The sequence below is a fragment of the Erithacus rubecula genome (genome assembly GCF_903797595.1).
Source record: "Erithacus rubecula genome assembly, chromosome: 4".
NCBI lineage: Eukaryota > Metazoa > Chordata > Aves > Passeriformes > Muscicapidae > Erithacus > Erithacus rubecula.
The window spans coordinates 1457050-1476896 of NC_136686.1; the positions used below are offsets into that span (position 1 = coordinate 1457050).

Here is a 19847-nt window from a genome sequence, read left to right on the forward strand (position 1 = left end):
AAAGAGAAATATTCCAGCAACATCATCACTTCTCCCTCCCAAGCCTAATGGAAACCTCTGTGGCACCAGAGATCTGTTTATGGAAAACCCAGTTTCATCCTCAGTCCTCACTGGTTGGAAAATTGAGATTAGAGATTATTGTATTTGACATATTCATCAGGGAAAACACACTATCTACCAGCTTCATAAGAGCCAAGGGTTCTGAACAAGGAAATTTAACTTTTTCCTCTTTAGAACAGCTGCAGAAGGATGGTATCACTTTTAAAGCTGCAGATTTTCTGATGGGGAAAAAAAACACACTGAGGGTGTATTTGACTGGGAAAAAAAAAAGAAAAATAGCCCTTCTACCCAAGCCAAGTGTTGTGGATGATACAGATACCCTTCCAGGGCCTCCATGGAAAAATCCCTTAGATAAGAAATTGCTTCCTTAAAATGACTCATGCTGTAGAAATGTTCACCCCCCTGTAAACCCCCATGTTATCTTCTTGTGCCCTAATTTGGCCATTTTTCCTTCTAGTAATTGGTCACTTTTGCCCAAAACCTTAAAGTAGTTGGATGGTTTTCAATCTTTAATATTATTGGTCCATCTCCTAAGGCACCTCAACCCTATAAAACCCCTTTGATATTCTGTGCACTTAGATTTTGCTCTTCAAGCAATGTTTAGATGAAAACCTAGGAAAGAATTTAAAGCACTCTGTAAAATGTTATACAGATGCCTTGAGAAATCTGACTCAACAAATGGTATTAAGAGATATTGGAAGCATCTGAATTTATCTCTGGTATAGATCTTCTGATATCCACAGGATCTCTTGCCGGAAAAAACATGAGAGATTATCATAGCTGTAGGTGATAAAAACAAACCATATCAGTACTGAACATCTTAAAACACTGGAAATAGGCTTAATATCACCTATGCAATGACTGGAAATCTGTCCATTAAATTTTCCTACCCAATTTTCTCTCTGAAAAGTAGGAATAACAGGCCTGAATCAGTAGAAGACATACTTATTTTGACCATGTAGAATTTGGATAGCTGAAAATCCTGCAGGTTAAAAAAGGAGAAAAATTCTGGGGTTGCTAATAATATTCTTAGGAAGTAAGTAAGAAGTAGGAATTTTGGGTTTAGCTGTTTTTTAAAACAAAATTTGCTGATCTCCTGATTTCTGTTTGTCTTACTAACTCTCCTCACTTTTTCATCTTTATGTATGTATTTATTAATGCTCACAGGCGTAGAAGTGTATTTGCTTTCCTAACTCTGCTACCCTCATGCCTTTGGACTGATTATCTTTTGGCATTTTATGTTAATCCTTGGTAAGTGATTTACTTGTTTTTCCATATGCAATGTGTAAACAATGTGAATTTCTATGACATGACAAATGTGTGGTACCTTTGCTCTCAAACGGGTCGAAGCTTCTGAAGATTTAATTTTTTTGTACTGGAACATGGATTGGAGAGGATGTGGGTATCAAAGTGTTTGCTACCTTGCTTCATCTGGTTTGTCTGTTTATGCTCCAACTCATTTTGGTTTCAAAAAGCTAATCTTACAGTGGTCATTATATCCATCTCATTGCTGTCTTTGCAATTTTTGCTGCTTCATTATAAATCCTGGCTTCTTCTGTCCTGGTTATTTACATGTTCATTGCCTGGAACTGACTTCTGCTGCTGCTGTTCTATTACTAAAATTGCTTGATTGTGCCCCACCTGTTTGGTGTGTGATGTCAAATGTATTTGTTTTTCAAAGCTGGTGTCAGGAAAAGTTTTGCTTTTGAAAAAAAAAAAACAGTTCACTGAGAATGGATACAACTAGGAGTCCCAAGGAGTAAAAATAGGGTTACTGTGCAAGTCTCATTGTGTATGTGTGTATATTTAATACTTCAGTCTGTAAATATTTTATAAGGATATACTAAATACCTGATTATTTTCTTGAAAATACCTAACAAATCCACTCATTTATTTAGAACCAGAATTGTTTTACAAACCATTTAACAAATAATTATAATTGACTATGACCCAAAAAATGCCAAATTCCCACTTAAATTCCTGATGGTCTTGGATCCAAGTTTTAGGGTTTTACAAAAAGGTGGTACTGAGGTTAAGATTTTATTTTCCAAGCATTTTTCTTGGTTTTACCATGAGACATCAACATCTTCAGCACAGGGATTTGTGAGACTGATTTTCCTCGAGTTGCAGTGGGTCTGTAGAAAAACCCATCCAAATTTTCAGCGAGCCTAGAAATTAGAGTATTTATGTAAGTAAAGAAAGATCCATTTCTTCTGTCAGGAAAACAAAGTGGAATGAGATGAGATTAATCCCTCTCTTCTAATCTGTAGAGTAAATGGATAACAGATGAAACACCAGCTGATGTTTCAAATGCTTTTGTTTTGCACACAAGTTGGTTTAAAATATTTATGGACATTCAGGAAACAATTGCAATGCTAAGAAACAAAGGCCTCTGGAGACTATCAAAGCACATGAAATTCTTGCTGAGAAATGTATGTCAATCATTTGTTTTATTGCCTCTTGAAGTGTTCCTTGGAGAAGCATTCTTAGAAGCATTCCCATCATAAAGAGCATTTAGGGGATTTTTTTTTTTTTTTTTTTTTTTCTTTTCAAATTAATTCTTATGTGCCTGACATTAAAAGGTTTGCCATAGTCAGAGGGGATGAAGGTGTGTTGAATAATTTAGTGGAATTAACTTTAAGATTTCACTGGAAAAAATCTGTGAAGATAGAAAATAAATATTTCTACTTTAGGTATACAGTACATGTGAATGTACAGATAATATGATAAGCTGAAGAGGTTTCTAATATTTAATCTCCACATTAATATAAAGCTGGTATTGCCATAGCTCTTGTTAATTCTGCAGGCAAAGCTCCTCATCCAAATGGAAATGTACTTTGACAAAATAACAAAATTACTCCAGGTTGTGGCTGCTCCAGAAACTGAATATTTTGCAAAATTTAATTTTTGAAAATAGTCCTTTATAGTTTTTTAATGTAACTTCTGAAGGTAACAAGGTAGAAAAAATAAAAATACTCCCCTTTTTTAATATTTCTTTCTGTATATTTTCATTTTTTAGAATTCAAAAGTGTTCTCCTTTAATTTACTAATTGAAGCTGTGAACCAAGTGATCTAGACATAATTTTCATATCATCATGAAATCAAAAGTTGCATCATTATAATGTGAAAAATGAGCAGATATTATTTAATGCCCAGGAATTAAAAATTTACACCGCTAGAATTCATTCTGAGTAAGCAAGGATCTATTTGAGCTGATTTGGCTGACTGGACAGAGGAGTATCAGTATTTTTAGACCTCTAGCCAAGTGATTTCAGGGTGTTTGCTTTGTGTATTTAATTTTATTTTTGCTTAACTTCTTTGTGGCAACACAAAATGAATGCAGACCCCCCTCCAAAAAAACCACAGAGTGGTAGCTGGTGTAGGGCAGGTCTTAAGTCCAATCCTTTGGGTTTTACTGCTTAACACACTCAGAAACCTGCTCACAAGTGTTGCTAGTGAATTACATCACTCATAAATCATTGTTTTACATGGCTGGCACAATTATCTCTAGCTGTTAAAAGTGCATTAAATTATCCAGTGTTTAAGCTTGAGTCCTGCTGAGATCAGTAGAGTATTTGGCACTTTCCTCATTTATCATCATAGGGAGGTTATGAGACAGTCCCTTCCTTTTTTCCTTCACCTTTTCTCCAATTTGCAAGTGGTGGTGATCTTGTCTCTTTGCCCAACAGATTCTTCTTATTCCCAGTTGCTCTCCAGTGTTGACACCCAATTTCCAAGCTCAGCAAGGCTCAGGATATGGGGATTCAGCCCCAGCCTACCCAAAGCCAATGGGTCAGGATTTATTGGGGACCCATGGCTTTTTCTGGGCACAGATTTTCCTTTCCAATCCCAGAGCCATAAATGGGATATGCATCCCACTGGAGCCAGCAGAAATGTTAATATCAGCTTAAAATTGTCCAAGTTGTTTTCACCAATCTCCTCCTGAATATGTGAAAAAATATACATCCATAAATAAGTTCTGTGTTTGAATAGAGGTTATACACCTTTAATGAATGAGAAACACTTCTTTTATTTATTTTTTTTTACAGGAGCAAAAATGGACTGAAGAAGAGAAAGCTGACCAAGTATGTAACTTCTTTAATATTTAAAGGCAAATGTCTTAGACTAAACAGGCATTATGGAGTACATGGCATAGTGGTATTTCAGTTACAAATATAGAAAACTTCTTGATAGACATATCCTAAGAGAGATACCTGAAAGCAGAAAACAAACAATAATTGGACAAAAGCCATTCTGCTCGACAGATTGTAGCAAAACACCCTAAATTAGTCATCAGGGAAAAGACCAATTACCCAACTTAGTGGTTTCAACAGAGCTTATCCTTAGTTAAAAATTGCAAATGGTGAAAAAAACTGGGATGCATTTGTTTGTAGTGATATTTCCCTATTGACATGGGGCTCTCATTACAGTTGTTGCTAGAACATTAGATCATTAATGCTGGTGGGTAAACAGGAGTAATTAAGTGGTGATAAGACAGGTTCCTTTGGGCATATTGCCTCCAAGTAAATGAGAAGATTACTGTGTACATGCTCCAGCAGCTTGTAAATTAGAGTATGATAATTAGGTGAGGGAAGCTGTTTACCTGTGTTTCCTTACTCAGAGTGTCAGCCTAATTATTTCTGTGCTATGTTCAGGGGCTGTGCCTGACTAACAGATCTCACCTGGTAAAAAAAAAAATCGTGCAAAGATGGGAGTCATTAAATCAAGGCTAATTCATACCTACTGAAGCTCTCCATGGTTTCATATAGTTATATATCACCTTTTTTAGCCACCATCTCTCTGGGAAAAGAGTTTGACTCATAATTACAGCTGTGTATAGTTCTCAGAGCCAGCAGAGAAAGCAGTCAGGGAAGTGGCATCCAAAATGCAATACAGCCACCATTTGGTGGCTCTGAACCACAGGGTTTGTCCTTATTTCTTTTTAGCATTAACAGCTGCAAATAGATATTTATGACTTGAGAGTATTCTGGGGGAAAGAAATGAAAGGTACTACAAAAATCAAGGTTTTTTTAACCTGATTTCTCTGTATTTCTCTTTTAAAGCCCTGTCCAGTTGGATGATTTTGATGGATACATCAAGGACATGGCCAAAGATTCTGATTATAAATTTTCTCTGCAGTTTGAGGTAAATCTCTGAGGATTCTGCTCTCTGCTACCTGCCATGGCCAGATCAGCTTTTTCAAGATGTTAAGGCTGCTCCTGTGTGCTCTGTGGTGTTGCTGGGCAGGCCAGTTTCACTTCTTCTTCTGCAGAATTTAGAAGTGGATCTTGGTGTTGTCAAATGCTGCCTTTAGTAAACTGATTGAAGTGGCTTTTCACATTCTGCTTGAGTAAACTGCCAGAAAAATGCACTTGCTTTGAGTTTAGGACGTGCTGGCAACCTGAATTAAATTTGGGGGTTTAATGGCTTTATTTTATATATTTAACGTCCTTAATTTGAGGGGAAGCACTGAAATCAGGAAGTAGCATCAGAAATCTTTATAAGAGCAAGGAGATTTCTCTAAGTTCAGACACATTCTCTTAATTTTCCAAAATTTAAAGTGTGTTTAGTAGCATAAAACTAAACCCCATCCCTATCCTGGGGCTGTTTCCCAAAGATGTAAACATGGAAAGGCAGTGGAGAGGATCTCAGGATGTTTCCATGATCTCTTCCTGACAGCAAATCCCCCTGATATATTATCTATAACTACTGAAAATGATGGCTAGGAAGATCTTGCAAGCATTACCCCAGGACTGAGAACCACTGGAGGATTTCAAGGAGCCCTTTAAGGTGGCCAAATGACCACCACAGAAATAGCTCAGCAAGCCCCTGGTTTGGCAGAATTTTTGGCTGAGTGTGGGTAGAGAGGAGAAATTCTGAGTCTGGATGTGTTGGCAGCACCAAGAGGAGAAACCCCAGCACTGCTCTCCAGCCCATCAAATAAGGAAAATCAGTGTCATCCTGCTGTCAATTTATAAACTGATTTATGAGCATTTTCTGTCTGTCACCTGCCATGAGCAATCACAATTCTTCTCTGGGTGTTTTTGAGCCTGACCTTGGCATTTTCCTTCCTGTTATCTCAGGAGTTGAAGCTGATTGGGCTTGACATTCCCCACTTTGCTGCTGATCTCCCCATGAACCGCTGCAAAAATCGCTACACAAACATCCTGCCCTGTGAGTACCACACACACTAAACCCTGCTGAAACCCCAGGAGGGGGAAAGAAGAGTTTTAATAGGATAATTGGAGAATTAGGGGGTTTTCTAAGACTGTTCTACAATGCTGCTCTTACAGAGACCCAGACAAGGGGTGGTTTTTGTAAGTTTGGGATAGGTGTAGCTTCCTGGAAATGTTTATCATGGCAAGAGTTTGGAGGTGAGAAACACAAGGGCTTTCATGCTACTGAGTAGTGTGACTGTATTTCTCTCATGATTTTAATGAAACCTGAGGCAGCCCAAAGGGGGGTGTTTGCAGAACACTCATGATGGTGTTTGCTGAAGCAAACATTGCTCTCTTAGTCAACACAAGAACTTTCTATTTTTCATAGATTATTTTTGGCCATCCCAACAGGAATAATTTAAATTTTGCCTAGTAGGAGATAAGTGCCATGTTTGAGAGGTGATCTTTTTCTGATTTCTTTTTCCTTTTACAGATGATTTTAGTCGTGTCCGGTTAGTTTCAATGAATGAAGAAGAGGGATCTGACTACATCAATGCCAACTACATCCCTGTGAGTACAGAGCTCTGCTCAGCCTGGAGTTCAGTGTCCTGCACACCAGGCAGGGCTGGGCCCTTGAAAATAGCACAATATTTCCTGGGAGCTCAGTCATGGTGTCAGCATTTCCCTCAGATTCTAAATATTTTGCCTACAGGGAACAGCCACCAAAAAAAAGGGTGGAGGGGGAAGGTTTTTGGCAAATTTTGTTACCACAGCTGTGAATCTTTGTGAAATTTTGATTGGACTGGTAGGGAAATGAGTAGGAAATGCTAAAATGATGTGACCTTTTAAGATAGTGAGGTAAAACATGAATGTTCAAATGAGAACTTTTTTCTAGATTTGCACCGCACATGGAAAAACAGGGCTAAGCCAGACACTCCAAATTCACAAAATGCACACAGCCCAGATGGTGTGTGGAGACAAATTCTGCTTTCTGCCTCCTCTCTGGTGCTTCCCCTGCACCTGGCAGAGAGCAGCCACTCACCAGGGCCAGCACCCACAGATTTGGGATGATTATTTTCACACAAGCAAATATTTTGACAATGGGGCTGACAGAAATCTCAGCAGCTCTCTGCACTCTCTGCAGTCACTCAGGCTCATCACTGCCACAAGGGTTTGCCTCTCTGAGTGGCTCAGTGAGGGCTGGAGAGAATATCCAGAGGATGTAAAAGAGGAGACAGGGCAGCACTGCAGCCCTTTAGAGACCTTTCCCTTGGGAACCACAGACAAATGAACATTTCTGCAATCTGGCTGCAGACAGAGCTGGGTCAGCATTATGGAGAAAGGAGGAGCCCTTGGATGAGTCAGTGGAGCCACTTGTGTGTCCCTTTGGCATTGCCCCAGTGTGCAGTGCTGAGCCAAATGTCTCTGCTTGGCTTCTCTGTGGCCAGAGCACAAACTTGAGCACTCACACTGCACACTGAGCTCACAGAGAATCAGGAAAGAAAAACATTCCAGGATGCACAACCCAGGAAAGTTCTGTCACGTGGGATTGTGGATAACAGGAGCTTAAGCAGCTGTCCCTCTGAGTTGTTCAGTTCTGCTTTGCATCTCTTTGGTTCTGCTTACAGCACAGTGCTGACCATGGAAACTGGGAAAACATTATATTTTCATGAAAACATGTTTCTTGGAAACATGGAAACTCATGATGTTAATGCTGGGTTTGTTTTTTTCTGGTGATCAGTTCTCCACCAATTCCTTGCCTCCAAACACAGAAACCAGGGGTGGTCTGGCCCTGTGCTGACAGGGATTTGTCACTAAGGTCAGACATAACCTGTGCAGAACAGGCAGCAAATGGTGTGTGCTGCAAAAACTGGGATTAAGATGATTTGCAGAGAAGTCTGGAGGAAGCCATTTGTGCAAAGTGCTCCCAAATCACAAATAATTTTATGAACCACATAGAGTGGTGGCACAAAAATTGTCCAGTTTGCATGGGATCATGCTGTGTGTTGGATGCATTTTTTGCTCTTGCTAGGACTATAAAATAACTTTCCAAATGCAATTTTGATGATACAATCTCTGCAAATATGGTTATAGCAGATGCCAAAAGGGTCATTCTGTGGTCTTTTATTATAGTCTTTAATAACAGTCTTTTGATTTTGGAGAGGAGAAAGGAGTCTTTCCAACTAAATCCAACTAAAATCATGTTGACAGGTACAGGAATGGGAATACATGCATATAAAACATCTTAGCATCTGTTAAGAGCATTGACTCAACATCTTAATTATTTTAAGCAGAATTCTAATTAATACTTCATTAATTTAAGGCTTTATGACATGAACTTGTGTATATAATTCTGTTCCATTGACACCAGTGACTGAAAATCACCACAGGCACTGCTTGGGATGAGCAGACTGGGCATCTGTAACTGGTTTTATGCCTATAACTAACCCTAAAATTACATAATCAGGTAGGAGCTGCAACTTTCTTGTAGGGTTCTTATTACTTGCTTTTTTAATGTTGCCTTTTCTGCTGTCTGGACAAATTATTTGTATGGCAACATCTTCATGTTCTTCATTTTAGATTGCTCATACTTTGGGAGCATCAAAATCTATCAAGTTGTCATCACAAAATAAATACAAAAAAATTAATTTATTTATATTAGAAATCACTTTTAGAAATATAAATTGAACTTGAGCAAGCTGAAAAAAAAATGAAAAATACATATTCCAAAGCACTAACTATGTTGGTAATCACAACCTATCTCTTTGTTTTTAGGGTTATAATTCACCCCAGGAGTACATTGCAACCCAAGGACCACTGCCAGAAACTAGGAATGATTTTTGGAAGATGGTTCTCCAGCAAAAATCACAAATTATTGTTATGCTCACTCAGTGCAATGAGAAAAGACGGGTATGGAACAAAATCTTGGACGTGGTGTCAAAGAGAGCACTCTAAAAAAGAGCTCTTTTATACTGAGTGAATATTTTGCATCATTTCTGATCACAAGGCAGCAGCACAACCAGCCCTGGAGTGGCTCTGCCTTCCCATTTCAGGAGCTTCTTTGACATTCCCTGATGTTCCCTGACCTCCTTTGACCTCAGCCTGCTTGGACCTTCCCTGACTTGATGCACCAACTTTGACCTTCCCTGACCTTCTTTGGCCTTTCATGACCTTCCCCAACTTTCTTTGACTCCTCCTTTCCTTTTCTGAACCTTTTTGATCTGTGACCTGCATTGACATTTCCTGACCTTCTTTGACTTTCCTCAACCTTCAGCTTTCCCTGATTTTCCTTGACCTTCTTTGACCTTCTCTGACTTTCCCTGTCCTGCTTTGACCTGCTTTGATGTTGACTTTTCCTGACTTGATTTAACCTTCCTCAACCCTCTCTAAACTTCTTTCATTACGTTTTCTGCCCTTTTACCTCTCTCATTTTACTATGAAACTTCTCCTCTTATATAAGGAGAGACTGAGAGAGGTGGAACTCCTCATCCTGGAAAAGAAAAGGTTCCAGAAGTGATGTGCACAAATTAAAAATCCACATTAAATTTCTTTTGAAGACAGGAATACTTATTTACTGTGAGGGACAGTTTGCCCAGAGCTTGTGGAGTCTCCATCCTTGGAGACATTGCAAAGTCACCTGGACATGGTCTAGAGCTGGCTCCAAGTGACACTGCTTGAAAGGAGAGGTGCTTGAACAGGAGGACCTCCAAGGGTTCCTTCCAACCTCAGCCCTTCTGTGATTCTGCTCTTTCAAGTTTAAATAATTGTAAAACACAAGTTCTGCATTTACATTTTCCCTTGATATTGTAATAATATTTGGAACATAATTTGAAGGGTTTATACAGATATTCTCTTTCCCAGTGTTTTGCTTCATTTAGACCTATTACATCAGGAGTAATAACTAAAGGCAGTTTTTCCTATTCTTCACTATCCTGAAAACCAACACAGAGCTGATGCCACATTAACTGGGAATGGTCAGACTGAAAGTCATTGCAGGATAAATTGCCTCTTACTGCACAGCAAGTGAACAGTGCTGTAGGCATTGCTGAACCTGAGGCTCTGCGTCCTTTTGTGTGTGTCTCTTTCTCTATGTGTATCTTTATACAAAAATGCCTGGATTTCCCCTCTGTTTCAGGTGAAATGTGACCATTACTGGCCTTTTACAGAAGATCCTGTTGCCTATGGGGATATCACAGTGGAGATGCTGAGTGAGGAGGAGCACACGGACTGGGTGTACCGCAGCTTCCGAATCAGCTACGTGAGTCACACACTGCCCAAGGACTGCACTCATTCCACCCCAGCTTCTCTTTAACTTGTGTCCATTTTTGGCATGCAGCAGAAAACATCTCACAGAGATCCGTGTCCTTACTCTGGATTCATGCAGGCAAATGGTGGAATTACAAAACTTTCCCCTAAAATTGTTGTCTCTGAATTTCTCAGCAAAGTGTAACAGAAGTAGTAGCAGAGCTCTGGACACTTCTGTGGTATCAGTAATTACTGACAGCAAATGTGTTAATTTCTTCTTTTCTATATCTCAAGCACACTTTCTTGCCATAAATTATTCAAAACTTGAAAATACCAATGGAAGAATTGAAAATATTTTTCAAAAGGCCAATTCTGCAATAACCATGTCTACCTATAAAATATTGAAACAAATGTGAGAGTATGTGGAGTCCAAATGAAATCTCCCCAGACTTTCAGGTTTTTATTTTCACCTTTGTTTCCTGCATCAGCTCCTTGCCAGTTGTGTTGAGGATCTTACTTCATCTAAAGCCGGTAGAATTTTTAGCATTGTAATTTTTTTTTCCTGTGTTTGACTGAGTGTGATGGCACTGTTACAACCCCATGAACATTCTGCTGCTCTGTTTCTGCCAGCAGGCTGATGAGGTGCAGGATGTGATGCATTTTAACTTCACTGCCTGGCCAGACCACGGCGTCCCCACCACCAACGCTGCTGAGAGCATCCTCCAGTTTGTGCAGATGGTCAGGCAGAAATCAGCCAAGGCTAAAGGCCCCATGGTCATACACTGCAGGTAAATGCTTCAGGGGAAAAGGGAAGAGCAAAGTGTGACATTAAATAGGTTGGGAAACCACGAGATGGAGAGATTTTGGGGTTCTGCTCATCTGCTGAAGATGGTTCTCTCTGGTTGTTGCAGTGTTATGCAGCTCTCCCTTGTAATCTCGTGGAGAAATTCATAGAGAATATGGTTCTGTGAGTCATAGTATCAAAAAAAAGTGCTCAATAAGCCAGGGGAGACATTTATACGTAATGTTATGAAGTCAAACTCTGTATTTACTGCTTAATTGTTCTGGGAAGGAACAGAAGTGAGTATTAGAGACTGGGCAACAGCTGTAGTATTTTCTGTTTTACAGTGAGGCTTCTTCTAGCAGCAAAGAGGGATATTTTCAGATAGTATTTTTAGACTATACAGTGCATCTTAGACCACATAGATTAAAAGTAACAATGCTATGAAATTAGTAGGGGGGGCAAAGAAAGAATGTATTGATCAACTCCTGCAGCAATTGTTCTCAGAGTTAAAGAAGGCACAGAATGGATTTATTAGTTAAAATTCATCTACCCAATTAACAGATCAGAAGTTCCATTGTATTTGTCATATTTGAGAAATTAACACAACAAAAGCCAAAATAGAAACCTGTTTTGTGACAGGTTGAACTGTGTTGAGATGAACTGTTAAACATTACTGCAAACACTTTCAAGGCTTTTCAGAAAAAGTGTGACAAATCAGAAGAAAGAAAAAAAAACCCTATAAAAGCTCTAGCATGGCAGTCAGTGAAATCTGACTTAAACATCACACGTGAAATTACAATGCAAACAATTGTACACGCATGACAATCTCTAAATGAAAGCAGTGTGCATTTTTTCTAGTTGCTAAGCTTCCCTTTGGGAAAAATGAAGATTTTTGGCTATGTGGTAGCTATTTCTCTCTCATGGTACTAAGGCAGAATTCCTGGAGTGCAGACTCCTCTGGGTGGCTTGTCCTTTGGGGACAGACTGCAGCAGTTCAAACCAGGAGCTTTGCAGTGTGCAGAGCTGTGGAGCTGATCCTGCAGGTGTGTCCCTGGGCACCCATTGCTCCTGAGCAGGGATCTGGTGCAGCCCCTGGGGTTACAGGGGCTGTGAGGGGAGCAGTGACAGCAGGAGGAGCAGAGAGCTGAGGGAAGGTGAAGCTGTGTGCAATCTCTGTGTCTGAGAGCATCCATGGGGCACCATGGGTTTTGTGCCAGCAAATCCCACAGATCAACCTGCCTGACCTCAGACCAGCTATGTGTGATGGGCAGAGCTGCAGCCCTGCTGCCTTTTGCCCTGTGTGCCCCCAGAAGAGGCTGAAATGAGGTGATGTCTCTGTTTCAGTGCTGGCGTGGGGCGGACGGGGACGTTCATCGCCCTGGACCGGCTCCTGCAGCACATCCGTGACCACGAGTTCGTGGATATTTTGGGATTGGTGTCAGACATGAGGTCCTACAGAATGTCCATGGTGCAGACAGAGGTAAGGTCTGTTCCCTTCAGCACTGGGGCAGTATTGCTGTGCCCACTTCATACCCCTTCATGGCTTGTTCCCCCTGAACGCTCGACAGAACCACTGCAAATCAATATAATCCAGTTTTTATCATCATTGTGATTTGTCACATTATTAATCTGCTGCACAGGTGGGTTTCAGGATGTATCTGCAGTCTCACTGTCTGCCAGAGGAAATGAGTTATTCTCACCTTCTGTGAAATTAATATGCAAATATTAGAAGAGATTAACATATGAGATTTTCAAACCACTGCAAAGAGCTGGACTTGCTGAGGGGATTAGTGGGTCATGAAATGATATCAGTGTTGATATCATCCAGCCAAGCATAGGAGTACATGACACACTGGAATTTCAAACAAACAAAAAAGGATTGTGAGTCTGCCAGGCACCCTCCTTGCCCTACCCAAATTTTTACTGGCCAGTTCTTTTTCTGGTTTTAAGAGAAAAATATATAGTTAATATATATTGGAGGGGAAAAAATATCACAAACTCTTTCTTCAAAGCAGATTTTATGCATCTAAACCTTTCCAGTTCCCCTGGTAATGAGGGAAAGATTTCATATTTCATGCCTGCTGTACTCTTGCTTGGTTAGACACAGTAAAAATGGGCAACCTCCATGCAGTTGGAAGTGCCACCATCACTGTTTCCAGGCTAGATTGTTTGTTGGTAAAGTTTGTTGAATGAAGAGCAAAGCAAAATCTTGTAGCAGGGAGAGGAGAGGAGGAAGAAAACCTGCAGTGACAACAACTAGCATCTGGAAATGAAAAAAAAGTGATTTTCAGTCTGTTCTGGATCATTCCTATCAAACTGCCACTCTTCATCCCAATTCACTGTATTAATCCAAAGGCAGATCCTTATGTAAACACCAGAGGAAATGAAATCCTAATGGTTGGTTGATTTCAGCTACAACTGTTACCATTCCAGAGGTGATGTGGGGTTTTGTATGTTATATTTTCTTTAATATTTCATTTTTGTTTTCATGTAGAACCTCATAACCTGCCTGGGGCTGATGTTAAGGGCAGTTACTGAGCTCCTGCTGGTACAGGCAGTGGCCAAGCCTGTATCACCAAATGATGCTGGCACAGAGGCCACCAAAGAGTTTTTCCTTACAAAACCTGAAACCACTGACAGCTCACCTGAGTTCACATTGCCTTGTATGCTGGAAACTTGGCAGTCTCTCAATGAACAGCTTAAAAAATCAAATGGCACAGGCCCAAAAAGGGGTTTGGAATGGGGAATATCCTGAATTGAAACCAGTCTCTCCAAATTTACTACTCTGAACAAAATTGGGGTTTTGTTTTTCTTGATGATGAAGTGAAACACTAAGAAATATGACCTCATTAAAATATTTCAGGTGCATGTGTGGCATGGGTACAGTTGGTTGGAATCTATTTATTTTTAGGCAATGTAAAGTAAACCAACTTTAACTCAGATTCAACTCTTCTGTCATCATTCAGGTTATTAATAAGTGATTATGGTGTCAGGTGGATTTCATGTTTCCACTTCTACATCTGTAACAATTCTGGATTATTATTTTGGGAGCTGGTTACTTCCTGTGCATTGTGAGGGGCTGAGGTGGGAGATATGGAGCTGTGAAGAGTGTTTCACTAGTTGGGTCTTTGTCATGCTTTCTGAGGTGCAGAAAATGCCCATTTATTTGATCTTTTCTTCCAGGAACAGTACATTTTTATCCACCAGTGTGTGCAGCTGATGTGGCAGAAGAAGAAGCAGCAGTTCTGCATCAGTGATGTCATATATGAGAACGTCAGCAAGTCCTAGTTCAGAGTCACAGGTGGTGAGTCATTTTGGGGCTTTTATTATTCCTCTCCCACGTTCACATGGAGAGTGAGGGAGAAATCCATCTAGCCTCTCACTGTAAATAATCCACTACCCTTTCCATGGCACTGTAAGAATACATGGGCTCACTTATATTTAAAATGATGCCTTGGGTTTTAGCTTTTATAATAAAGCTAAATATAATCCAAACTCCTGATGGGACAGCTAACCATTTCCTGACACTTTCCTAACATGCCTTGCAAAGCTTACAGGGAGAGAGAGCTTCAATATCTTCACTCCTTGTCAAAAAAAGAATTTTGCCTGGTTACCAAGGTCAGCAGAGGCTTGGGGATGCTCTGCTGGAGAGTGAGCTGGTGACCAAAAAGCTCTGGCATGAAACAAGGAGAATTTTTTTCATAAATCTAAAATCATAGAACCAGCAGCACAAGTGAAGGGCTGGTCTTCCTTTCCCACTGACCACCATGCTGAGGAGAAAAAGTGGCTGTGACCACGAGGTTTGCAGGTGGGGACAAGCTGTAGGGATGTGTGTCACTGCTCTTCAAGCTGCTACACTGGTTCCTTGGGTGGCAGCAATAACCCAGCCATAACTTTAATATTCCCTTTTGGTGGAGCAGCAGGCTGCAGACTTTGGCACAAACTGCTTTCCAAGCACTCCAGCTGTGCCTGCTCTGTGTGTGTGTGTGCTGCACATGTCCTTCATTAACCCCTGTGTGCATCATCCCTGTCAAGCACCCCCAGTTTGCCTCCTTGCCCCTCTTGTTGAGGTGGGTTACTGTCTAACCTGAGTGCCTGCACTGGTGACCCAGCCTGTAAACAAATGCTAAAAACTGCATTAATTTCCTTTTCTTCCCTCTAAAGCATTCTGTTTGTTTGGTTGCAGGTGAGACCATGAAGCACACCCATCTTCCCTTGCTTCTGATTTTTTCCTGTTGATGGTTTGGATGGGCAGGTGTTGTGCCACAGGAGACCACTGCTCTGCAGTGCATGGACAATGAGGAAAAGAAACTTTTACCTTTCTGAAGCACTGGGGAGACAAAGCCTTAACGAGCCTGCCGTGTCTTTTGAACTGTTTCATTTCTGGACTTTTTTTTTTTTAAATACTGGACCAAATTCAGCTAAACAACATGAAGGAAAAGACACTGTATGTGCATAAGATAGTTTGCTCCATTGTGTTGGGGTTCTGTTTGGTACTTTTGGTTAATTTCTTTCATATTTTTTTTTCCTCTGTGCAGGTTGGGCTTAAGGTTAAAGTAAGTGCAATATTTTTCTAATGGTTGACTGAAGAGCTTTCTTCATGTGTCACTGGCCTGTCCCTAGGAGAGCAGGCATTGTTAGTAACTAATAATACCTCATTAGTGAATAGAGAGGCATGAACAAACATGAAGAAAATCTGGAGGTTGTGAAAAGGGGCTGGGAGGGAGGGGGGCTTGCTGGGTCCGTGGATGTGACTGTTTCCTTGCAGCACTGATGTACGTGGGGCCTGGGGGAAGCACAGGACCTGAGGAATGAACTGACAAGCAGAAACCAAGCTGGAAAAGGCAGCTGAGAGAAAGGGTGGGTTTGGTTCCTGGCTGGGCTGCCACTAATTAAACAGAGGGATTGCTCTTTTTTGGTTTTTTCGCCAACCTTTTTTCAGTAATGCCACTGATCAAGCTCTTGTTGTAGATGGATATAATCACAGGGCAACTGAGTTCCAAGCTGGGATATCTTAGCTTATTTACTATAGCATTTAACTGTCTGAGCAGTCTATGGTGCCTATACCCCTCACTCATTTATTATTTTCAGTAATTATTAACCCTGTGTGAAAATGTGAAGCTGGTTCAGGTTGGAGGGGTGGAAAGGAAAAAAAAAGAAACACAAAAAGTGCTTTAATAGATGTAACTATTTTTCCTGAACCAGGAATTTATAAGGTTATGAATTCAAGGTTTTGGCATGTGAAGGGCTGGTTATCAATGTGTTGCTACAATGCTGCCAAAATGTCAGTATGGATTCCTGCAGGGCCTTTGGGGGCAGGGTGGGGGGCTCTTTTCTTTTTTGCTGTCTGTTTCAGTTCTAGTCAAAATAATTAGCTATATATATTTTTTTTCTTTTTTTGGTCTTTGTATAATGCCAGTACATCATTGTGTATTGTGACATGGATGCTGTCAGAATGGATGTTTGATGGCATTTTTGTAACCTGTTGCTTTGTGTCACCTCATTGGAAGTTAGCAGCAATGGTACTCAATGTAAACAAAGCAGACTTGAACTGGAAGTAAACACACTGGATTGCTTACCTGTGGAGAAGTCACTGTCAGAAAAAAGAGCAAACACACCTAGAAATGCTTTTTATTTCATTCCTGGGTTCTGTCACCTGGCAGGGCAGAGTGTAGGGCAGCAGCTCAGCTGCTCTCAGGAGCCTGAAAATCTCCTTCAGCTAATATTCCTGTTGCTTTTTTCTTCCAAAATTATTCCACTGGCAGGTAAATAGGTGCCTACTTATTTGATAACTACTTCATCATGGTATTGGTTACAGTGGAAAACTTTAAACTGTCCCAAATATATTATAAGTGTATAGACTTAATACAATTCCCAGATAAAGCAGGGAGGGGTGCTGAACAAACAGGCCCCCAGCTCTGATCACTAAATGGGTGTGATGTGCATTTCCCCTCCCTTCTGTTTCCAGGTGTCTAATTCTATAGCCACTGCTTCCACTAATCCCAGGGATGCTGTTTGATGGATTCAAAAGGGATTTGTTTTTCTCTGCTGTTTCAGGGAGCCTGTTGGTAACAAAGGCTTCAGTGGTGCACATGCCATTCCATAGGAACAGCAAAGAGCTGTCTGGCCTAAATTGAACAGAAAGCAGAATTATAAATTAGCCTTGACCATTTGGATCTTGCCTCCATGCTTTAAAAAAAATGTATTTCAGAGTTTCACTGCATGTTTACTCAGAAAATGTGTTCATATCCCTCTAGAGAACTGGCTGGGAAAAAAATCAAAAAAACAATCCACAACTGTTCTTTCTCATCTACTGTCTCCTCCCTCCTGCTGGCCATTGCCTATTGAATCAACACCTATTCTGTATCACAGACCAGAGTAAGCAGGTTATTTCTAAATCATTCATTGTGCCCACAAAGTGTCACAGGGTGAGCTGGCTGTAGCAGAAGCTTGGCTGAATGTGTCAGGGTACAAAAATTGCTGCAAAGATGCCAAATTCACATTGTTGCAGAGGACACTGCCTGAGCAGCCTGAGTTTACCAGACAGTTTTTGAATGCTTGTCAAGAATTATTCCATTTGGACAGTTGCAGGTGAGGTTTTTTTTTTTTCCTTTAATAACCACTTAATCACAAAGTCAATTACAATGACAACTCCATCAGAATGATGACTTTTTCCTACCCACACAGTGTGCAAAGCTGTGCAAGTGGGATGACAATGGAAACCACCTCTCCCAGCACCCAAGACATGAATAAAACAATAAATGAGTCTGGAGGATGATTCAGAAGAGCCTTTCAGCCTGAATTGGCACAACATAATTTTGGCTTTACACTGAAGGTGTAAGAGGAGGTAAGTCCAAAAGAGCAATGTTTTAAACTCATGTTTCATGTTAATATTTCTGGAGATAAAGGCTCCTGTCACTCAACTTGTATACAGTACAAGAGTGGAGTTGATCCAGAGCTGCTCTGGCTGCAGAAAATCCCATATCTGCTATTCCAACACCCTCAATTAATCCAACAGGCTGCTTCATAAAACTCAGCACAAAATCAGACTTCTCAGCAAAACACAAGCAAAACTCACCAAGTACTCACAGAATCTGCAGCTTCATTTTTCCTGCCTCCAGTATTATTTCTTCCACTTTCTGAGTGGAACAGAGAGGCCCATCTGAACAGTGAATGTCCTTTGAACTGGGAGGTGGAGGGAGAATTTAATTTTTAAGAAAGCACTAAAAATATTACAGAGATATTTTATTTGCTCCTTGAGGTTCCACAGGACATTTGTACAACAAGATAAAGATACAGGAAATCAAGCTAAATTTGCTTAGATGTTTATTCTAATTAGTGAACATAGTGGGATAAATGGTACATGTAACAAATATCTGAACATCAAAAATGGCAAATCTCAAGTATATAGGAAAAATGCCTTAATTGTTGACTCTGAATTTTACCTCATTTGCTGGGTCTATTTCCAACATGGACAGGTTTGAGTTACTTATACAAGGCAGTCAAACACTACTGAAGTATCCCTTGTTATGCTTTTTACTGTTTTGTCAAACCTAAAGCATGAAAAACTTTATGTTCCAGCTGAGATCTGCATTTTTGCTTCTCACAGCTGAGCTGTCATGGGCACATATTTCTCCAGAAGCAAAAGAAGAACCTAGTAACACCTGCAGCTCTTCATGGAGCAAATCAAAACACCAAGAGCACAGATGGTGATGCTTCTCTGTATATTCATGGCACTAAATAAATTGGAGCCAGTTTTGGTTTGCTCAGTGCTCCTGAAATAAAATGCAGCTCTAAATTCAGATCTCAGGTTACAGACAAGCATTCCAAGATGCTCAGGCTGTGACAAAGTTTAACTTCTGCAGGGAAGGTAAGATGGTAAATAGGGTTTATTGAAGGGAAGCAAGACATGAATGCTGAATTAAAGATCTGAGTTGGCGGGAGCAAGAAAGGAACCTTAAACACTGGCATCATGATGGAATGCCAGTCTGGATTACAGATCCAGGGTACCTGAAATGCTGCACAGTGCCAGGGACATGGGGACAGAATAAACCAAAGGGCTGGGGGATGAGCCCTGCTGCAATCTGAGCAGGGAGAAAGTGGCAAACAAAAGAAGTGTGTGATCATTTTGAGTGTTACAAAGAACCCAAGCACTCCAGAGTAGCTATGCAGGTAACTTTCTGATAAGGATTAATGTGCCACTATCTTTTTGAAGGATTTATCCCTTTGCCAAGTGAGATGCATAGAGATGCAGGGAGGGAATTCAGATGACTAAACTACAGCTGTAGCTAACTAGGCCCCACCTGAAGACCTGAAAGCTTGCACAGGTTTTTGCCTAGAGGACAGGGCTCAGCCACCTCCCCTAAGGTGAGGAGAATCACCATGAGGGAGGCAGTTCTCAGCTCCTCTCCCTGCCAGAGCAGCCTGTGTGAGTGGCTGAGGTGCAGGTTGGAGATGTCTCCAAGCACTTGCACTGTCATGCCCCATTAATCCAAGCAGTAATTAATTGATGGCACTAGCAGCATTAGAAGCCAGGGTGTGCAGGAACTTTTGTTTTCCTCTCCAGGGACAGGAGCCAGCTCCCACCCCAGTCAGTGCAG

General features: G+C 40.7%; 1 protein-coding gene across 1 annotated transcript in view; it reads left to right on the top strand.

Moving 5' to 3' along the window:
* PTPRO (protein tyrosine phosphatase receptor type O) overlaps window positions 1-17380 on the top strand; it is a gene marked incomplete at its 5' end in the record, with an annotated part of 122979 nt that extends 105599 nt beyond the window's left edge. Inside the window, 11 exons of the mRNA XM_079304093.1 lie at window positions 1228-1311; window positions 4110-4145; window positions 5124-5205; window positions 6144-6234; window positions 6712-6788; window positions 8994-9128; window positions 10354-10476; window positions 11097-11251; window positions 12592-12727; window positions 14431-14551; window positions 15434-17380. Coding sequence (XP_079160219.1) covers window positions 1228-1311; window positions 4110-4145; window positions 5124-5205; window positions 6144-6234; window positions 6712-6788; window positions 8994-9128; window positions 10354-10476; window positions 11097-11251; window positions 12592-12727; window positions 14431-14535 — 1024 coding nt within the window. The 3' untranslated portion in view covers window positions 14536-14551; window positions 15434-17380. The remainder of the gene's footprint in view (window positions 1-1227; window positions 1312-4109; window positions 4146-5123; window positions 5206-6143; window positions 6235-6711; window positions 6789-8993; window positions 9129-10353; window positions 10477-11096; window positions 11252-12591; window positions 12728-14430; window positions 14552-15433) is intronic.
* Window positions 17381-19847: the final 2467 nt, after the last annotated feature.